This window comes from Danio rerio, chromosome 4 (genome assembly GCF_049306965.1).
Source record: "Danio rerio strain Tuebingen ecotype United States chromosome 4, GRCz12tu, whole genome shotgun sequence".
In the NCBI taxonomy this organism is placed as follows: domain Eukaryota; kingdom Metazoa; phylum Chordata; class Actinopteri; order Cypriniformes; family Danionidae; genus Danio; species Danio rerio.
The window spans coordinates 493157-514445 of NC_133179.1; the positions used below are offsets into that span (position 1 = coordinate 493157).

At 41.0% G+C, this 21289-nt stretch overlaps 1 protein-coding gene and 1 long non-coding RNA gene across 2 annotated transcripts in view; one reads left to right on the forward strand and one right to left on the reverse strand.

Moving 5' to 3' along the window:
• lrig3 (leucine-rich repeats and immunoglobulin-like domains 3) overlaps positions 1 to 21289 on the forward strand; it is a 41095-nt gene that overhangs the window by 10957 nt on the left and 8849 nt on the right. Inside the window, 10 exon segments of the mRNA NM_001110347.1 lie at positions 12496 to 12630; positions 13143 to 13286; positions 14969 to 15112; positions 15309 to 15452; positions 15607 to 15750; positions 18112 to 18192; positions 18640 to 18711; positions 18796 to 18867; positions 19060 to 19223; positions 20780 to 21109. Of these exon segments, the coding sequence (NP_001103817.1) occupies positions 12496 to 12630; positions 13143 to 13286; positions 14969 to 15112; positions 15309 to 15452; positions 15607 to 15750; positions 18112 to 18192; positions 18640 to 18711; positions 18796 to 18867; positions 19060 to 19223; positions 20780 to 21109 (1430 nt within the window).
• LOC141381543 (uncharacterized) lies at positions 13174 to 15942 on the reverse strand. Its single transcript, XR_012401668.1, has 2 exons — positions 13868 to 15942; positions 13174 to 13448 (listed from the first exon to the last, which is right to left on the reverse strand). It is a non-coding gene; the product is annotated as an uncharacterized lncRNA (long non-coding RNA).

A 21289-nucleotide genomic window follows, 5' to 3' on the forward strand; every position in this document is an offset into this window, starting at 1 on the left:
GTGGAGCTTTGTGTCTGGCTGACTAATAGAAGGAGTTTGGGGGTGGAGCTTTGTGTCGGGCTGACTAATAGAATGAGTTTGGGGGTGGAGCTTTGTGTCTGGCTGACTAATAGAAGGAGTTTGGGGGTGGAGCTTTGTGTCGGGCTGACTAATAGAATGAGTTTGGGGGTGGAGCTTTGTGTCTGGCTGACTAATAGAATGAGTTTGGGGGTGGAGCTTTGTGTCGGGCTGACTAATAGAATGAGTTTGGGGGTGGAGCTTTGTGCCTGGCTGACTAATAGAATGAGTTTGGGGGTGGAGCTTTATGCCTTGCTGACTAATAGAAGGAGTTTGGGGGTGGAGCTTTATGCCTGGCTGACTAATAGAAGGAGTTTGGGGGTGGAGCTTTGTGTCTGGCTGACTAATAGAATGAGTTTGGGGGTGGAGCTTTGTGTCTGGCTGACTAATAGAAGGAGTTTGGGGGTGGAGCTTTGTGTCTGGCTGACTAATAGAAGGAGTTTGGGGGTGGAGCTTTGTGTCGGGCTGACTAATAGAATGAGTTTGGGGGTGGAGCTTTGTGTCTGGCTGACTAATAGAAGGAGTTTGGGGGTGGAGCTTTGTGTCGGGCTGACTAATAGAATGAGTTTGGGGGTGGAGCTTTGTGTCTGGCTGACTAATAGAATGAGTTTGGGGGTGGAGCTTTGTGTCGGGCTGACTAATAGAATGAGTTTGGGGGTGGAGCTTTGTGTCTGGCTGACTAATAGAATGAGTTTGGGGGTGGAGCTTTGTGTCTGGCTGACTAATAGAATGAGTTTGGGGGTGGAGCTTTGTGTCTGGCTAACTAATAGAATGAGTTTGGGGGTGGAGCTTTGTGTCTGGCTGACTAATAGAATGAGTTTGGGGGTGGAGCTTTGTGTCTGGCTGACTAATAGAATGAGTTTGGGGGTGGAGCTTTGTGTCGGGCTCACCAAAAGATTTAAATGTTAGTGATTATAATTCTTTTGCGTGAGTGTGTGAGAGTGTGATTGATCTTGCATGTGTGTGAATGAAGAAAACGTCCTGTGGAGTCTCCCGTTCAGGGATTTTGCAGGCTGGTTTGTGTTGGATGTGCTCGAGCTGAGTTTGGGAATGTTTTTACTGCGCTCAGAACAGTTTGAGTCTGCTTTTAATCTGGATGTGAAATCCTCCTCATTGTCTGTTCATTACTGACTGTTATTTACTGCAGATTCCATCTTTCTGACGCATCAGATCACAACACAATGACATATTCATCTCTGCTGAAGAGTGTGTGTTTGTGTGAGCGTATATGCTGATGTGTGTTAGGTGTGTGTGACAGTGTGTGTGTTTAAGAATGCATGTGTTTTTGTGTGTGAATGCCAATGTGTGTGTGGTGACTGTGTGTGTTGAGAGAGTGTGTTTGAGTGGATACATGTATTTGGGAATATGTGTGCGTGTATGTGCCAATGTGTGTGTGTGTATGGTGTGTATATGTGTGGTTGTGTCTTCTGTGTTTCAGTGTGGGTCTGAATTTGTGTGTTTGAGACTAGGATGAGTCTGTGAGAGTGTGTGCTTGTTGTTGTGTCTGTATGAGGAGTGTGTGTGTGTGTGTGTGTGTGTGTGTGTGTGTGTGTGTGTGTGTGTGTGTGTGTGTGTGTGTGTGGTATTTCCTCTTGGACGCAGCAGTGTTGTTGGCCTGTTCTCTTGTGTGTGTGACGGCGCCTGTGTGGAGTGTCATCTGAGTTTGAGCGCTGTGTGTTAAATACAACACCATCTAGAAACATCCGACCCTCAAACACACACGCGTTTATAATCCAGAGCGGCTCCGTTTGCAGGAACACACACTCTGACGGTGGGTTTAAAAAGAGCCGCTGTCATTTTGGGAAGATATTTGCCGTCTGGACCAAGTTGTGAAAGACTTTATTCTGATATTTTTCTCATATGAAGTTTAATCGTACACTTTGCAAAGCGTTTAGTGTAGTTTGATGTTTTCTCATTCAAACAGAATGCGAGAACATACCGACGAGAGGGGTTTTAAAGATGGCCGCCGAGTGAAAAGACGTGCCCTAGAGGGACATTGGTCACGCATACATTAGCAAAGTTCAGTCCTTCAGTCTGATGGTCTAATTTTCCAGCTAATTACTGGCGAGCGGCGGCTTCATACGGCTCTTTAATTGCAGAAGGCTGTAAATTCCTGTGAAATGGCTGAATGAGTTGAGGTGATGGCGAGTGAATTACTCCCAGCTGTGGAGCTGATGGCGTTTGTTTTTGGAGGACTGAAGGGTCAGCGCTGAGAGACGCTCAGTCTGAGAGAGTGTTTAAAGAAGAGGCTCCAGCTATTCGATACCCAGACCCGTACAGCTCTCTCTCTCTCTCTCTCTCTCGCTCGCTCTCTCTGTGGATTGTCCTTTGTTCTTAATGACGACTTGAAGCTTGCAAATTAATTGATTTAATTTTGAAAATGAATTGTTATTTTTTAATAAATGTAATTGTAAAATCAAATCTCATACACTAGTCTGAAAGTTCTTAAACTAGTCTTAAATTTCTTAAAGCTGGTTTAAAAGATGATAAGCTAGTTTAAAATAACTTTAACAAGTCTCAAAGATCTTAAACTAGTCTAAGAGGTCTTAAACCTAGTCTAAGAGGTCTTAAACCTAGTCTAAAAGATCTGAAACTAGTTTAAAAGTTCTTAAAGCTAGTCTAAAAGGTCTTAAAGCTAATCTAAAATATCCATAAACTAGTTTAAAATACCTTAAACCTGTCTAAAAGATCTTAAACTGTTCTAAAAGACCTTAAACTAGTCTAAAAATTCCTAAACTGGTTTTAAAGATCACAAACTAGTCTAAAAGATCTTAAACTAGTCTAAAAATCTTAAAGCTAGTCTAAAAGATCATAAACCAGTGTCAAAGATCTTAAACTAGTCTTAAAGATCTTAATTTAGTCTAAAAGTTCTTAAACTGGTTAAAAAGATCACAAACTAGTCTAAAAGATCGCAGACAAGTCTAAAAGACCTTAAACTAGACTCAAAGATCTTAATTTAGTCTAAAAGATCTTAAACTAGGTTTAAAAGATCATAAATTAGTTTAAAAGACCTTAAACTAGTCAGAAATATTTTAAACTAGTCTTAAAGATCTTAAACTGGTCTAAAAGACCTTAATTTTGTGTAAAAGTTTGAAACTAGTCAAAAATTTCTTAAAGCTAGTTTAAAAGATCACAAACTAGTCTAAAAGATTTTAAACCACTATAAAAGTCTTAGTTAGTCTGAAAGATCATAAACTAGTTTAAAAGACCTTAAACTAGTGTTAAAGGGCTTAAACTAGTCTGAAAGATCTTAATTTAGTGTAAAAGATCCTAATTTAGTCTAAAAGTTCTTTAACTGGTCTTAAAGACCTTCATTTAGTCTAAAAGTTTTTAAACTAGTCTAAAAATTCTTGAACGACTCTAAAAGATCACAGACTACTTGAAAAAATCTTAAACTAGTCTAAAAAACAAACTAGTCTAAAAGATCTAAGATCTAAACTAAGATCTAAACTAAGATCTAAAGTAAACTAGTCTAAAAGATTAGTTTAGATTAGCTTAAGATCTTTTAGATTGGCTTAAGATCTTTTAGACTAGTTTAAGAGCTTTCAGAATATTGTATATATTCTTAGACTGCTGATGTTTAATGGTGGTTATGGTTTTTCTACAGTTCAAGCTTTTTTAACTAGTTTCATCAAACGGTTTTCAGTTATTTCTATACTGGTTAACCTGGTAATAGTCATGATCTCGAGGGGATCTAAAATCCCAGTGGTTTTCTGATTGTCTGTCCTGCAGTGATGATGTGAATTGATCTGGAGGATGAAGACGCTGCGTTCGCTCATTAACGATCTTTACTGCATGAGGAAAATATGCTGAAAGTGAGCTGCAGTTAATGTGTTTCAGACCGTCTGTGTGTCTGCGTTTGCTCATCTCAGAGCCAAGATCACTCATCTGCCAGAAACACACACACACACACACACACACACACACACACACACACACTCTCTCTCTGGCGGTGTGGAAAGTGTCTGCATTGTGAAATTGTGCGAGTGTCTAATAACTCTCCTCACGCGCTGATGAGCCAAACACCGCTTTCACAATCCTCTTTATGTGGAAACAATCCGAGCGCGAGTGTGTTCTTCACATAATGTGTGGTGTTTTAACTCCTGTAGGTGTTTGTCATCAGGATTTGGCGTTTGGCTTGCGGCGCTATAAATATCTCCAGCGCTGGGGAAGCTAACGGCGTGTAACAGCCTTATTTGCTGAAAATTGCTTGAACAAATTTGAGGTGTGCGGCAGAAACACACAATGAGGCTCTTGTTTGTCTGATGGTGGAGGAGGAGGAGGAGGAGGAGGGGTCATAAAACACACACACACACACACACACACACACACACACACACACACACACCTGAACACATACAGACTTATATTCACACTCACACACACACCTGAACCCATACACACACACATTCCTGATCTCATACGCACAAACCTGAACACACACCTTAATACAAACACACATACTCACTCATATTCACACACCTGAACACACACACATTCTCACACGCATACACGCATCTAAACTTATTCACACAAACCTGCGTGCGTACACACACACACATACAAACACACACATACACACACACGCATAAACTCTCATACAAAAACCTGAACACACACACACGCATATCTGAACTCATATGTACAAACCTGAACAAACACACACACACACCCACATAGCTGAACTCGTACGCACAAATCTGAACACACACTCACACACCTGAACTCAAATACAAAGACTTGAACACACACATGCATCTTAACGTACACACACACACACACATACACACATCTGAACTTATACGCACAAATCTGAACACACACTCACACACCTGAACTCAAATACAAAAACTTTAACACACACGCATCAGAACGTACACGCGCGCACACACACACACAAACACGCGCACACATATCTGAACTAATATACACAAACCTGAACACACACACACCTGAATTCAAATGCACAAAACCAAACAACACACACACACACACACAGCTGAACTCATAGGCACAAACCTGAACACACACCTGAAATCAAACACAGTTCAAAAATCTGAACACACACACCTGAACACATACACGCACAAACCTGAACTGACACACACCTGAACACATAAAAGCACCAACCGGAGCTGACACACACACCTGAACTCATATAAACACACACACACACACACACACACACACACACACACACACACACACACACACACACACACACACACACACACACACACTGTTAGATGTGTCTGCTTTCTCTATAGCTGTTCAGGAGTAATTATGCACCAATAATAAACAGTATTTAATGCAATATTAATAATAAACACTAGCAAGTGTGTGTGTGTTTGTGTGTGTGTGTGTGTGTGTGTGTGTGTGTGTGTGTGAACATTCCTCTCTTCCTGGTTTTCACACTTGAGTCTGTCTGAAGGATCTGCTCCGGCACGTCCCGCTCTTATCTCTCTCAACACCTCCACTTCACAAGAGCACAGATTTCCCAGCATGCATCTGTCCGCTGGGGCTTTTCGAAAAGAAAAATGTGTTTTTCCATCACGAGCCTCTTCTGAAACGAGAACCCGGAATATTAGATGTTTAATGTTCATAATAATATCAGAAATTGTTGGATAGATCTGAACAGGAGAAGATGAATCAGTGTTGTGTGAGCCGCAGGCTGTATTTATGGTTACTTCAGGTTTGGTTTTACGGCGCATTTTATTTATATTTTGAATATATAAAATGAATAATGGTCCATTTCCACTGAGTGCTACGGTTCGGTTCGGTACGCTTTTATGGCCGTTTCCACTGTCAATAAGCGTACTGAACCAAACCGTACCACTTTTTCAGCACCCTTTCGAAAGGGTACCAAAAACGAGAAAGGGTACCAGAAGGTGGAGCTACACGCGCAGCCGAACGCTGATTGGTTACAGAGATACGTCACGAGCTTGTGGAGCTACACAGAACATAAACAAAGCATCCGCCATGTTCTAATACACAGCCGAGAGATTGCATGGATATACTTTATGCATATAATAACCAGCCATGCATGACCCGAGCTCAAACAAACCGTGTCGTCGTCTTGATGAACAGACACAAAGCAAAGAAGAAAAATCTGCCGTGTGCTGCTGTTGCTTTACGAGCCCGTCTAAAAGTGCGAGCGGTATTCGCTTTCTTCCGGGAGCTCGCGATCGCGTCTATATTTGATATAACGAACTTCTTGAGCTGATGATAATAACATGTGCGTGATAATTAAAGTGTCTCCGTCATCTGATCCATTAATGGCTCGTTTCCACTGACTGGTACAGTACGGTACGGTTCGGTACGGGTCACCTTTATCAGGCTTGCGTTTGCACCACACAGGGTACCCTTTTGGTGGGCGTGGTGTATGACATAAAGTTTAAGTCGACGTCATGCTCGCTCGAATAAATGTCTACAGTAAAGCTGTACGGGTTGAGAAACAGATGCTTTATCCACATAAATACTTGTTTATAAATGTTTATTACTAACTTTTCTATGAACATGAATTGTTTATAACTGCAGATAAATGAAATAGGCGAAATAGGCTACTCTGACGTCTGCAGTTATATTAAATACATAGAAAAATTCCACATATATAAACACATACAGCCCCTGATATATTATTAATTCAACCCGGGCTCATTGTGGAAACGTAGCCCCGGGGACGTTTCTGCGGACCGCGATTTACGTCCCGGGAGGTACGTATTCGAGCGTTTTTTGTTTTCGCGGATCCGCTAGAGGCCGCTGTGCGCGCTTTTTCTCTCGCGAAAAGCCGCCGGATCGAAAAAAAAAAAAAGCAAAAGCCCTCATCTTTGATTTCGACCGCATTTTCGGATCCCGCCGCGTTCTCGCCTTAATTTTTCGGATTCCGTTTTTCGTCTTACCTGATTTCCATAACCCGCTGTTCCCCGGACTCGATCCCGGTCGTCGTCCACCGCGGCCGGCTCCGGCTCCTCCTCCTCGTCCGGGGCCTCCGCTCCGCCGACGCAACGCTGTGAGCTAGGCGGACAAACTGATTGCGTCGGGAAAGCCCTCCACTCGGAGGCGAGCCGTCGGCTGGCGAGCGCGAAGAGGAGGGGCGGAGCGGCGCCACACTGCCCCGCAGCGTTCGCTCGAAAAAAACCAAACGCAGCCTTTACGTACCTTTGGCCACGTAAATCGCGGTCTCCAGAAACGTCCGCAGGGCTACGTTTCCAGAATGAGCTTGGGTTGTATTAATTACAGAAACACAACACACAGCAGACATTTAGTCCTTATTTGAGTTCAAAAACACACACAGTATCGCCCACAGTCAGCGCAGACCTCTCATCTGTGTCTGTAATCTTCAGCAGCACATGTCAGCTCTGTTAGAGAGTCATTCTGTCATTCCCAGTTCATAATAATCCAAAAGACGAAGATAAACACGGCAGTTTGTTCATGATTCAGCCTGCTAAAACAATTTGGCTCCTGTGTTTTGACGGCTTCTCTTTTTTTCGCGTTAATAACCAATTTCTTTTGTCTTTCCTGTGATGACAGTGATTACATGTTAGTATTTACCTCTGCTCATATTAGTATTCACATTAAAGTGCAATGTAAAAATTTTCTTGGGTTAACTAAGTCAGAGGTTCTCAAAGTGGGGGTCGGGACCCCCCGAGGGGTCGCGGGACAATGAAGGGGGGTCGCCTGGTGATTTTCAAAAATCAATTAATTTTTATTAAACCTTAAGACTTACTGTATTTTATCAATAACCTACTAAAGAGAAAAAAATAGTCGTTTATAGTTACTATAAACTATATAGTTACTATAGTAGCTTATAGTTAATAGTTCTATTGGATTGCGACTTCTCTGGTAATAACATTATACTAAAGACACAGCAATACTTTCAGATGCAGCAGATTGATTTTATAACACCAGGTTAAACTTTCTAGCCCATTTACAGCACTGACATACATAAAAAAACAAACAAAGAATAGACTTGGGTCTATTGGTGTGTGTGCGTCAATGCATACAAGGTTTCTGTATTCATAACCACGACCTCAGAGAATATTGGGGGTCACGAGTCACTGGCATTGTCATTTTGGGGGTCGCGGGCTGAAAAGTTTGGGAACCCCTGAACTAAGTCACTGTGTTTTTTTTTTTTTTTATAGCTAATCAAAATGTATTATTTCTTAAGGGGGCTAATAATATTGACCACAGCGGTTTTACATGTTTTTTTGGTAACACTTTAGTTAGCAATAGGCTTATTACCTGCCTATTATTAAGATATTAACTGTTTATTAGCACTTATATAAGTATGCTCTTATTTAAAATCCCTAATCCTAAGTAAAACCTAAACCCAGCTACTACATTACTATTAATAAGCTGCTAATTAGTAGTTTATTTTGCTAAATGCACATGAATTGCACATTAAAATAGTTTAAATTCCAGATAAAGGGGATACTATAAAGAAAGTCCTTGCTCTGTTGACTCTTTAAGGTGCACTCCGTGAAAAAAATAAGTACATTTTTGTCTTTGATTGAGTTATGCATAGACAGACATCACTCTACGCAGTTAAAATATGGTATTAATAATAACCTATGCACAAAAGATCAACCAGGAAGGTATTTAAATAAGAGTTTAAATGTCAAAAGTAGTGCATTAGTGCTTAAATGAAGAGTGTTGGGATTGCGTAACTGTAGTTGTGTGTGCTGCTGGACCCCCAGTGCTGTCTGTGGTCTGCGGCTCGCTGTGATTCAGGGAATGTTTTCTGCGTGTTCGACACACAAAGACTGCTCTGTGCCGGCCGCGTCCCAACACAAGCTGCTCCTGCTCTGCAATTTAGGAGGCGTGCAGCTCGGGAAACTGCGGCGCTTTCACTGAGCCAGTGGCCTTCATCAGCCGCGTAATTGCCAGGGTTTCTTTGCGTTTAAATACCTTGTTGGTAATTACCTTATAAACCAAATAACACACTTCTGCTGTGAGGAGGAGCGCTCCACCTGTGCTCAACTCTGGCCTCTGTTCTTCATACCTCCTCGCTTTAACCCTCGTGTGTTATTGGGTCGTTTTCATCCACTCCGGGGTGATTCTGATGCTTGTTTTGGCCACAGCTTTCTCAGTGTTTGAGCAGATGGATTGATTTATGCTGTTTTGACACATATTTGGGGAAAACACTGCAAATTGACTGCACTTTGGTGATGATGGTGCTGTTTTTGCTTCATTGGCCTTCATTTAGAGCTGGGTGATATGGCAAAAAAAAAAAAAACACGATAATTTATTTTACATCAGTCGATATTGATATTTATCACGATAAACATGGAATCTTTATTTCTATCAACTTTATCAGATTTTTAGCGTGCCAGTCGTTTTGTGCTGCAGATTTAACACATTTTGTTAAATGTTTTAGCTGTCTGACAATATAAATAATATAATACTAAACAGACTGTCCAGCTCATGCTGCTCAGACCGCGCTTAGTTAATGAATTAAAATGAAACCGTAAAAAGTGTTTGATGGATTGTTTTGGCGCTAAAGCATATCATAAAGCGGGCTTGTTTTGAAGCGCTTCACCTCAGATGTTATTCGTGCTTCTTGTTTATGCTGTAGATAACTGACCAACAAAACATACATCAAATTTAAGTCACACATTACACAAAACGAAATTCGTTGCAAAAAGATACATTTTCAAGGAAATGTATATATATATATATTTAGTTTGCCTTAAACAACTGCGGGTGGATGAGGCTTCGCTCTATGGAAAATAAAGGTTTAAATAATACTCCACTGCTGTTGTAAAGTCTGTCATATATTTGCTGCATTTTTAATATGTCATTATTTTAAAGATTATGTCTTGAGCATCTGATTATGTCCTTTCAATATATAAAGGGTTCTTTTACCATCGGTGAGGGACAATAGTGGTATTACAGATTTCAAAACAAATATCTTAATATTAAAAAGCAAACAAAAGCTTGACAAAAGATCCTATTAATGTCGTAACAAATGCCCTTAAACAATGCAGCCTGTGAGCAAGCTTAAAGTGTTCGATGAGATTGTGTTGTCTGTCATGTCTTCTGTCTTTTCAGGAGTTTTTTCTCGTAAGGCACGGCTTTCGAAAATGGTCAGCTTTAGTGATGAGCTGCAGCCAATGAGAGAGCATATCAGCATGTGCTGATTGGCCATGGTGCTCAGGAGCTCAACAGAAACGTCTGTGATTGGCCAGAACGGGCATCGATGCGCTCGCTTCATTCTGCATTAACAGACACGAGAGTGGGCTATATTAACAGTAGAACTACAGTTCTGTAACTATTAGAATGACTATACTGCTCATCCTGACCGTTCCCACATAAGACGTCATATTGTCATGTCATATTTACATTTAAAGCTTCTATTGAGGTATTAAAGTAAGCTTTGAATGTCTGTCATCATATTTTATGACAGCATTACACTGTGCAAAGGTCTGGGCTTTCATTTTCACTTTCAAACAGGAGCTATTTCGCTGCACTGAATAGGCTGTTTTGAAAGATATATCTACAGGTAATTTAGTTTTTATTTAATTTTTGTTATTAGAAAGTCATGTTTATGTTCGCAAGGCAGAAAAGGCACGCATATTTAAAGTCACAACGAAAAGCAGCAGACATGCATGCAGTCATGTTGACCATTATGGTATTTAAAGTCATGGTAATTACTGTTTTGTAATTAAAAAAATAACAATGTTAGAAAGAAATGCACAGATATTTAGGAAACGTCAAGATGTTATGGATAGGGTTTTATTTCAAAGAGTTATTAAATTCCAAATGTTTAAACCTCTCTGCCTGCCTCTGCAGTTCTAGTGTTAAAGCCACATCCATCCACTTGAACCTTGCAGATGAGCGATTGATCTGCTGACGCATCAGCTGACTGACCATGTTTTTAATTCAACCCAGGCTCATTCTGAAAACATAGTGAACGTTTCTGAAGACAGCAAAATACGTCCTGGGACGTTTGTATTTTTGCAGTTTTTGTTTTCCCCGCGAGAAACCACTGTGTGCGCTTTTTCGCATCTCAAATGTCTCTCGCGAGTGCCGTTCGCGCCCGCGCTGTTCACCCACGAGAGGCCGCTGTCTGACTGACTGAATGATTGACTGTGCGACCGGCCAATCGGCTGACCCACCCTCCTCCCTTCCCCAAACCCAACCAATTTTACTGATTGACCCGCCCGCTCACTTCTCTAAACCCATGCGCCAATTTACAAAAGCTGTCCTGAAAAAGAAAAGCTGTCGTTTGATTTTTTTACCACGTTTTCGGATTTCACCACATTCTCACCCTGTTATGAACTAGTTCACTTTATTTTTGGATTCTGTTTTTGTCTTACCTGATTTCTGAAACCACTCTTCCCCGGACTCGATCCTGGTCATCGTGTTCAACTCCTCTCGGCGTCTCAAGTCTGCCGATGTACACGATGAGCTGACTGGACAAACTGGTTGCAGCGGGAAAGCCCTCCACACAGAGGGAAGTGGTCATTTGGTAAGCGCGAAAAAGAACGGCGACACACCGCCCAGTAGTGTTCGCTTAAAAATTTAATTTAGCCATACGTACCTCCCGGGATGTATTTCGCGGCCTCCTGAAACGTCCTCGAGACTATGTTTTCAGAATGAGCCTGGGTTGTTTTAATTGCTCCCTTGAAAGCTTGAAGCGCACACAAGCAGCCAATAGCGTTCAGCTCTTTCTGTCGGCTCCTCCCTCAAATTTTCATTGGCTGTGGTTTGGTAGCTAAACTGAGATGTTGGGGAACGAGTTGTTGTCCGATCATGTCGTCTGTGACCCCCCTCTTGTGGATCCTTCACGTAGTGTAGTGTAAAACACCTCAGCGATTAAAAGACACAAAATCAAGTCATGTAGTGTGAACGGCACCACGATCTGCCATGTAGCGTGAACTAGGCTTAAGAGAGAGACCATTGCACTCTTGATATGTCTGAGAAAATCAAAATAAGCACCTCAGCTCTCAAAACGTTAAAAGAAGCTGAGTTGGCACCTTTTAAAAGTGTTTGTTTGTGTCTAAAAGGTCCATATTGGTATCTTAAAAAGAGCTTATAGTCCTATAGTCACTAGTAAGTGTTCTCTTTGATCACCCCTGTGATAGATTTTATATCTTTATTTAAGAGTTTACATTACAAAACACTGTTATTTTATTTATTTCTGATTTTTTAAACTATATTTTTACTCTTTTGCTATTGTCCCCAAGCAAATACTGTATATATGACCTGTAGGTCACTACTGTAAGGCAATATCAGCAGTTGCTTCATGCTTTCAGTGTCACCCTTGCTAGAGATGACTCCATCTAATCCAGTTTTATCTGAAATAAGTCTGAGGTTTGAGCTCCAGACCTGTTGCTTTGACGGCAGCTCTCTATCTTGCATCAAATTATCGATAGCTAAATCCAGCTAATGCAGTAATCTACATATGAAGAGCTAACGCCTCTGTTTGTGTTTCAGAGCCAGTAACCGGATCGGGAGGGTTTCTTCAGAGCGCCTCAGTCCGCTGCTCACGCTGGAGACGCTGGATCTCAGCAACAACAACATCGTGGACGTCTACGCTGGAGCTTTTCCTCCCATTCCCCTCAAAAACCTGTGAGTCCTCCTCCTCTGCATCGAGCTGCCCTCAGAAACTCACATCACATCACACTCTTTACACTCTCTAACCGGTTTGAAGGTTTAAGAGAGTACTGTCAAAATAAATGTTCATATTTAGGAAGACAGAAGTTTAATCTTCTGCAGGCTGTTTAAACCCTTTTAATTTAGTTTAATGTCTGTGAGATTTATTTTTAAGCTCTTCTAGTCTAGATTAAGTATGTATTAGACAATGTGTGACTCTGCTGCACTAGATTAATGTCATTTTACACTAGTTTATGACTTTGTTTAGGAGCATTTAAGCTTTTCTTAGGCTTGAGCACTAACTGTGAGCTGACAGAATCGGCTTGTTTTAGAAGAGGCTCTTTTAATCAAGTTTAAGCTCTGTTCAGACGGTGTAGTTTGGGTGTTTTACTGTAGTTTAAGCTCTTTAAGATGGTTTAACATGCAATTTTGCAAATTCAGCATATTATAAACCAGTGTTTAAATGTTATAGCTATGTGTGTGTGCAGGTTTATGAATAATAACCGTATCTCCACGCTGGAGCACGGCTGCTTCAGTAACCTGTCCAGTTCACTGCTGGTGCTGAAGCTCAACAAAAACCGTCTGAACTCCATCCCGGCCAAGATCTTCTCACTGCCCCACCTGCAGCACCTGTAAGACACATGCACACACACATACATGCATGCACACTCTCACACACACATGCACTTACTCACACACATTCATGCATACATTCAAACACACCCACATACATGCATGCATACACTCACACACATTCATGCATACGCTCAAACACACCGACATGCATGCATACACTCACACACATTCATGCATACACTCATAGACACCCACATACATGCATGCATACACTCACACACATTCATGCATACACTCAAACACACCCACATACATGCATGCATACACTCACACACATTCATGCATACACTCATAGACACCCACATACATGCATGCATACACTCACACACATTCATGCATACACTCATAGACACCCACATACATGCATGCATACACTCACACACATTCATGCATACACTCATAGACACCCACATACATGCATGCATACACTCACACACATTCATGCATACACTCAAACACACCCACATACATGCATGCATACACTCACACACATTCATGCATACACTCAAACACACCCACATACATGCATGCATACACTCACACACATTCATGCATACACTCATAGACACCCACATACATGCATGCATACACTCACACACATTCATGCATTCACTCAAACACACCCACATACATGCATGCATACACTCACACACATTCATGCATACACTCATAGACACCCACATACATGCATGCATACACTCACACACATTCATGCATACACTCATAGACACCCACATACATGCATGCATACACTCACACACATTCATGCATACACTCATAGACACCCACATACATGCATGCATACACTCACACACATTCATGCATACACTCAAACACACCCACATACATGCATGCATACACTCACACACATTCATGCATACACTCATAGACACCCACATACATGCATGCATACACTCACACACATTCATGCATACACTCATAGACACCCACATACATGCATGCATACACTCACACACATTCATGCATACACTCAAACACACCCACATACATGCATGCATACACTCACACACATTCATGCATACACTCATAGACACCCACATACATGCATGCATACACTCACACACATTCATGCATACACTCAAACACACCCACATACATGCATGCATACACTCACACACATTCATGCATACACTCAAACACACCCACATACATGCATGCATACACTCACACACATTCATGCATACGCTCAAACACACCCACATACATGCATGCATACACTCACACACATTCATGCATACACTCAAACACACCCACATACATGCATGCATACACTCACACACATTCATGCATTCACTCAAACACACCCACATACATGCATGCATACACTCACACACATTCATGCATACGCTCAAACACACCCACATACATGCATGCATACACTCACACACATTCATGCATTCACTCAAACACACCCACATACATGCATGCATACACTCACACACATTCATGCATACACTCAAACACACCCACATACATGCATGCATACACTCACACACATTCATGCATTCACTCAAACACACCCACATACATGCATGCATACACTCACACACATTCATGCATAAGCTCAAACACATGCACTCATTCAATCACTCACATACACATACAGGCATGCATGCATACGCTCACATTCACTCACTCACTCGTTGGTGTTGTGCAGAGAGCTGAGCAGGAACCGTCTGCGGCGCGTGGAGGGTCTGACGTTTCAGGGTCTGCACGGCCTGCGCTCGCTGAAGATGCAGAGAAACGGCATCAGCAGACTGATGGACGGAGCCTTCTGGGGACTCAACAACATGGAAGTGCTGTGAGTGAAGCATGAGCACATACATCTGACACGCGTGTGTGTGTTTGTGTGCATATTCGTGTTTGTGCGCATATGTATTTGTGTGCATACTGTATGTTGTGCATTTGTGTCTGCATGTGTGTGTGTGTGTGTGTGGTGGATATGTGTTTGTGCATGTGTATTGTGTGGTATAATATACCTCTGTGTGTGTGAGCAGGCAGCTGGAGTTTAATAACCTGACGGAGGTGAGTAAAGGCTGGCTGTACGGCCTCCTGACGCTGCAGCAGCTCCATCTCTCACACAATTCCATCAGCCGCATCAAACCCGATGCTTGGGAGTTCTGCCAGAAACTGGCCGAGCTGTGAGTCCACGCTACATTATTATTATCATTATAGAAATTCATCATCCACATAAACAGCATACATGTCGATTCAAACTTTTATTTTTGATGCTATTACTGGTGATTTAATTATTGGGAAGGTTGTCACATTGAGTGCTTGTCTACTGTTCATCAGTGATCTGAGCTGGAATCAGTTGAGTCGTCTGGAGGAAGGCAGTTTTGTTGGTCTCAGTGTTTTGGAGCAGCTCCACATCGGGAACAACCGCATCAGTTTCATCGCAGACGGAGCGTTTCGAGGCCTGACAAACCTGCAGACACTGTGAGTTCAGCTGCAGCACTGCACACAGAGATACTGGAGTATATGCAAAATGGAGTCTTAATCGGAGTCCAAAAATCTAGAAATATTTGACACCACAATGATATTGCTGTGAATTTACACTATTGTCAATTTGTAATGTTGCTTTTTTCTCAATGTGGTTAATCTGAAGTGAATGTTTTAAACTCATTATACAAAAGTAATCTAAATGTAATCCAAAAGTACTCTATCATAAAGGCAATACAATACTGCATCATACATGTGTGATATCAGATAAGCGCTAGCACAAAAGTAATCTAAATGTAATCCAAAAGTACTCTATCATAAAGGCAATACAATACTGCATCATACATGTGTGATATCAGATAAGTGCTAGCACAAAAGTAATCTAAATGTAATCCAAAAATGCTACATTACTTAACTACACCATACATGTGCGACATCAAATCAGGGCTAGCATAAAAGTAATCTAAATGTAATCCAAAAGTACACTACCATAAAGGCCTACAATACTGTACTACATCATACATGTGTGATATCAGATAAGGGCTAGCACAAAAGTAATCTAAATGTAATCCAAAAGTACTCGGAGTACACTGCAATAAATGCCTACAATACATGTGAGACATCAAATAATGGCGAGCATAAAAGTAATCTAAATGTAATCCAAAAATGCTACATTACTTAACTACACCATACATGTGAGACATCAAATAATGGCGAGCATAAAAGTAATCTAAATGTAATCCAAAAGTACACAGAGTACACTGCCAAAAATGCCTACAATACATGTGAGACATCAAATAATGGCGAGCATAAAAGTAATCTAAATGTAATCCAAAAATGCTACATTACTTTACTACACCATACATGTGTGACATTAAATATGGCATAAATGTAATCTAAATGTAATCCAAAAATGCTACATTACTTAACTACACCATACATGTGAGACATCAAATAATGGCGAGCATAAAAGTAATCTAAATGTAATCCAAAAGTACTTGGAGTACACTGCAATAAATGCCTACAATACCTTACTGCACCATACATGCGTGGTATCAGGTAAGGCTAGTACAAAAGTAATCTAAATGTAATCCAAAAATGCTACATTACTTAACTACACCATACATGTGTGATATCAGATAAGGGCTAGCACAAAAGTAATCTAAATGTAATCCAAAAGTACTCAGAGTACACTGCCAAAAATGCCTACAATACATTTGAGACATCAAATACGGACTAGCATAAAAGTAATCTAAATGTAATCCAAAAATGCTACATTACTTAACTACACCATACATGTGCGACATCAAATCAGGGCTAGCATAAAAGTAATCTAAATGTAATCCAAAAGTACACTACCATAAAGGCCTACAATACTGTACTACATCATACATGTGTGATATCAGATAAGGGCTAGCACAAAAGTAATCTAAATGTAATCCAAAAGTACTCAGAGTACACTGCCAAAAATGCCTAAAATACCTTACTGCACCATACATGTGAGACATCAAATAAGGGCGAGCATAAAAGTAATCTAAATGTAATCCAAAAATGCTACATTACTTAACTACACCATACATGTGCGACATCAAATAAGGGCAGACATAAAAGTAATCTAAATGTAATCCAAAAGTACACTACCATAAAGGCCTACAATACTTTACTGCACCATACATGTGTGATATCAAATAAGGGCAGGCATAAAAGTAATCTAAATGTAATCCAAAAGTACACTACCATAAAGGCCTACAGTACTTTACTACATCATACATGTGTGATATCAGATAAGGGCTAGCACAAAAGTAATCTAAATATAATCCAAAAGTACTCGAAGTACACTGCAATAAATGCCTACAATACTTTACTGCACCATACATGTGTGGTATCAGGTAAGGCTAGTACAAAAGTAATCTAAATGTAATCCAAAAATGCTACATTACTTAACTACACCATACATGTGAGACATCAACTAAGGACTAGCATAAAAGTAATCTAAATGTAATCCAAAAGTACTCAGAGTACACTAACATGAATATAAAATCTAAGAGATTATATTACTGTCTACATTACATTATTTTTTGTAATCTGTAATCAGTAGCTGATAATAATTCATAAGTAATCTAGCCAGCACAGCATTATTATGACATAAACAAGCTGTTATTGTAGTTTATATTCAGTAAACAGGCCTGTTTGATTGAGAGGTTGTGTGTGTTTGCTTGTTTTAAAGTGTCAGTATCAGGGTTGTGTTGTCTGTTTTTCAGCTCATTTTTAGCAGTACACATGAACACACTGCAGCTTTACGACTGCCGCTCTCTGGGTGTGGATTTTAACAGTGTGGTTTTTCTCTCTCTCTCTCAGAGATCTGAAGTTTAATGAGATTTCGTGGACCATCGAGGACATGAACGGCCCCTTCTCTGCTCTGGACAACCTGCGCAAACTGTACGCTTCCACAAACTCCATTAGTTTTTAATCTGAATTGTTGTAAATGTGTCAGAAAATACTGTTTATTTTTTAAACACATTTTATTTTGATAGTTTTTTTTATTAAATAACACAAAACAAACAATCACCATTCTCAAATATCTGGGGGAAAAGAAAAATAAGTAAATAAAATCAAGCAAATATATATAAATAATAAATACATTTCAGTTGTAGATCCAAAACACACAGCAAAAGTTGTGAAGACGTGGTTAGCAGACAAAAATATTAACGTTTTGCAGTGGCCCAGCCAGAGTCCTGACTTAAACCTAATTGAGAATCTGTGTAGGCAGCTGAAGTGTTTCTGTTATTTAATGTATAAGTGATTTCATATTTTCAGCATTATCATTAATTCAGATGTTCTGCATAGCTTTGCTAACCATTTCGCATTGTCTCCCTTTATTTTAAGGTTTCTCCAAGGGAATCGCATCCGATCAGTCACCAGAAAGTCCTTCACTGGTCTGGAGATGCTGGAGCAGCTGTGAGCATCTCTTTAACTCTATGATGATGAAGGGGATTTATGTTTATTGTGTTTCTAATCATCTCCTCTGTGCTCCTATGACAGAGATCTGAGCAACAACGCCATCATGTCTCTCCAGGCCAATGCTTTCTCTCAGATGAAGAAGCTGAGCGAGCTGTACGTATACTGTGTGTGTGAGAGTGTGAGAGAGACCTTTGCACACTTACCTTGATACATCATATCCGAGATTGGATCCTGAACAGCACACAAACATTGTTCACAAATGTAATTCCAGTAATACCCAGCAGCAGGATGGCATGTTTTGTCAGTGTTGTGTTGTGAACCTGTGTATGTGTGTGTGTCCGTCAGGCACCTGAACACCTCCAGCCTGCTGTGCGACTGCCAGCTGAAGTGGTTTTCTCTCTGGGTGGCAGAACAGGCTTTCCTGGCTCTGCTGAACGCCAGCTGTGCCCATCCACATCTGCTGAAGGGCAGGAGCGTCTTCAGCATCGCCCAGGATGAGTTTGTGTGCGGTGAGCTGAACACACACACACACATTACACTGGACAATGTACACCTTGAGTCAGCTTCTTCTTGCATTAACACTGGAACTACACTACTTCTTTAACCACTAGAAATACCAGTTATTCTGATAGCTCTTATTAAAGACGTCGTGTTGTCACGTCATGTGTACATTCAAAGCTTCTATTGAGATATTAAAATTAAGCTTTGGATGTCTGTCGTCATATTTCATTAAGTTACCACCATAAAAATAGGATTTGGTAATACAATCTATAAATGTGTTCTAGTCTGCGCCTCACTTTCATTTTTAGTAGTAGATAGGCTAGTTTTTAACAGTAGAGGGCGCTCTAGACAAGTTTTCAACAGCATATGGGGCTCTAGGCTAGTTTTCAACAGCAGAGGGCGCTCTAGGCTAGTTTTCAACAGCACATGGCGCTCTAGGCTAGTTTTTAACAGCAGATGGCGCTCTAGGCTAGTTTTAAACAACAAAAGGCACTCTAGGCTAGTTTTTTACAGCAGATGGCGCTCTAGGCTAGTTTTAAACAACAAAAGGCACTCTAGGCTAGTTTTCAACAGCAGATGGCGCTCTAGGCTCGTTTTTAACAGCAGATGGCGCTCTAGGCTAGTTTTCAACAACAAAAGGCACTCTAGGCTAGTTTTTAACAGCAGATGGCGCTCTAGGCTAGTTTTAAACAACAAAAGGCACTCTAGGCTAGTTTTTAACAGCAGATGGCGCTCTAGGCTAGTTTTAAACAACAAAAGGCACTCTAGGCTAGTTTTTAACAGCAGATGGCGCTCTAGGCTAGTTTTAAACAACAAAAGGCGCTCTAGGCTAGTTTTAACAGCAGATGGCGCTCTAGACAAATTTTTAACAGCAGATGGCGCTCTAGGCTAGTTTTAACAGCAGATGGCGCTCTAGGCTAGTTTTAACAACAGATGGCGCTCTAGACAAATTTTTAACAGCAGATGGCGCTCTAGGCTAGTTTTAACAGCAGATGGCGCTCTAGACAAATTTTTAACAGCAGATGGCGCTCTAGGCTAGTTTTAACAATAGACGGCGCTCTAGGCTAGTTTTAACAGCAGATGGCGATCTAGGCTAGTTTTAACAGCAGATGGCGCTCTAGGCTTGTTTTAACAGCAGATGGCGCTCTAGGCACGTTTTCAACAGCAGACAAGCCTCGGCTCGTTTTTAACAGCAGTTACCACCATAAAAATCTGATTGTTTTTGGTAATACAGCTTATAAGTGTGCACTAGTCTGCGCCTCACTTTCATTTTCACTTGTATTTTCGCTCTTTTGCAGCACTGATGTGCTTGTTTGAAAGACATTTCTGAAGTAAAGTTGTGGTTTAGCTAACAGAAAGTTATCGTTTTGTTAGCAGATTCACGCATATTCATAGTCACAGAGAAAATGTTGATTATTTCTGAAAATGTCGATGTTTTCTGTGTAATATAGTGTAATATAAGTGTAATATGATTTTTTTAAATCACCAACCGTAAACTTTGAAACAGCTGTAAAATGAAATCAAAACTGAAGTATTGACTGTGTGATCTTTACTTTCTGCTCAGATGATTTCCCCAAACCTCAGATCACGGTTCAGCCAGAGACCCAGTCGGCCATTAAAGGCAACAACGTGACGTTCGTGTGTTCAGCCGCAAGCTCCAGCGACTCCCCGATGACCTTTGCCTGGAAGAAAGACAACGAGCTTCTGAGTGAGCCAGAGATCCAGAACCAGGCCCACGTGCGCGCCGCGGCCGGAGAGACAGGCGAACTGACCGAGTACACCACCACACTACAGCTGCGGCAGGTGGAGTTCACCAGCGAGGGACGTTACCAGTGCGTCATCTCCAACCACTTCGGCTCCTCATACTCTAACAAAGCCAAACTCACCGTCAACAGTAAGTGCCGCCAAACTCCATATCAGTGCATTTGTGAATCATTTTAAAGATTTCTGAATGTATCACGATTCTCTCTGGGTGGATACTGAGCCTACTTTTTAAAAGCAGAAGGCGCTCTAGGCTAGTTTTTAACAGCAGATGGCGCTCTAGGCTAGTTTTTACCTTGTTTGTAATAGCATA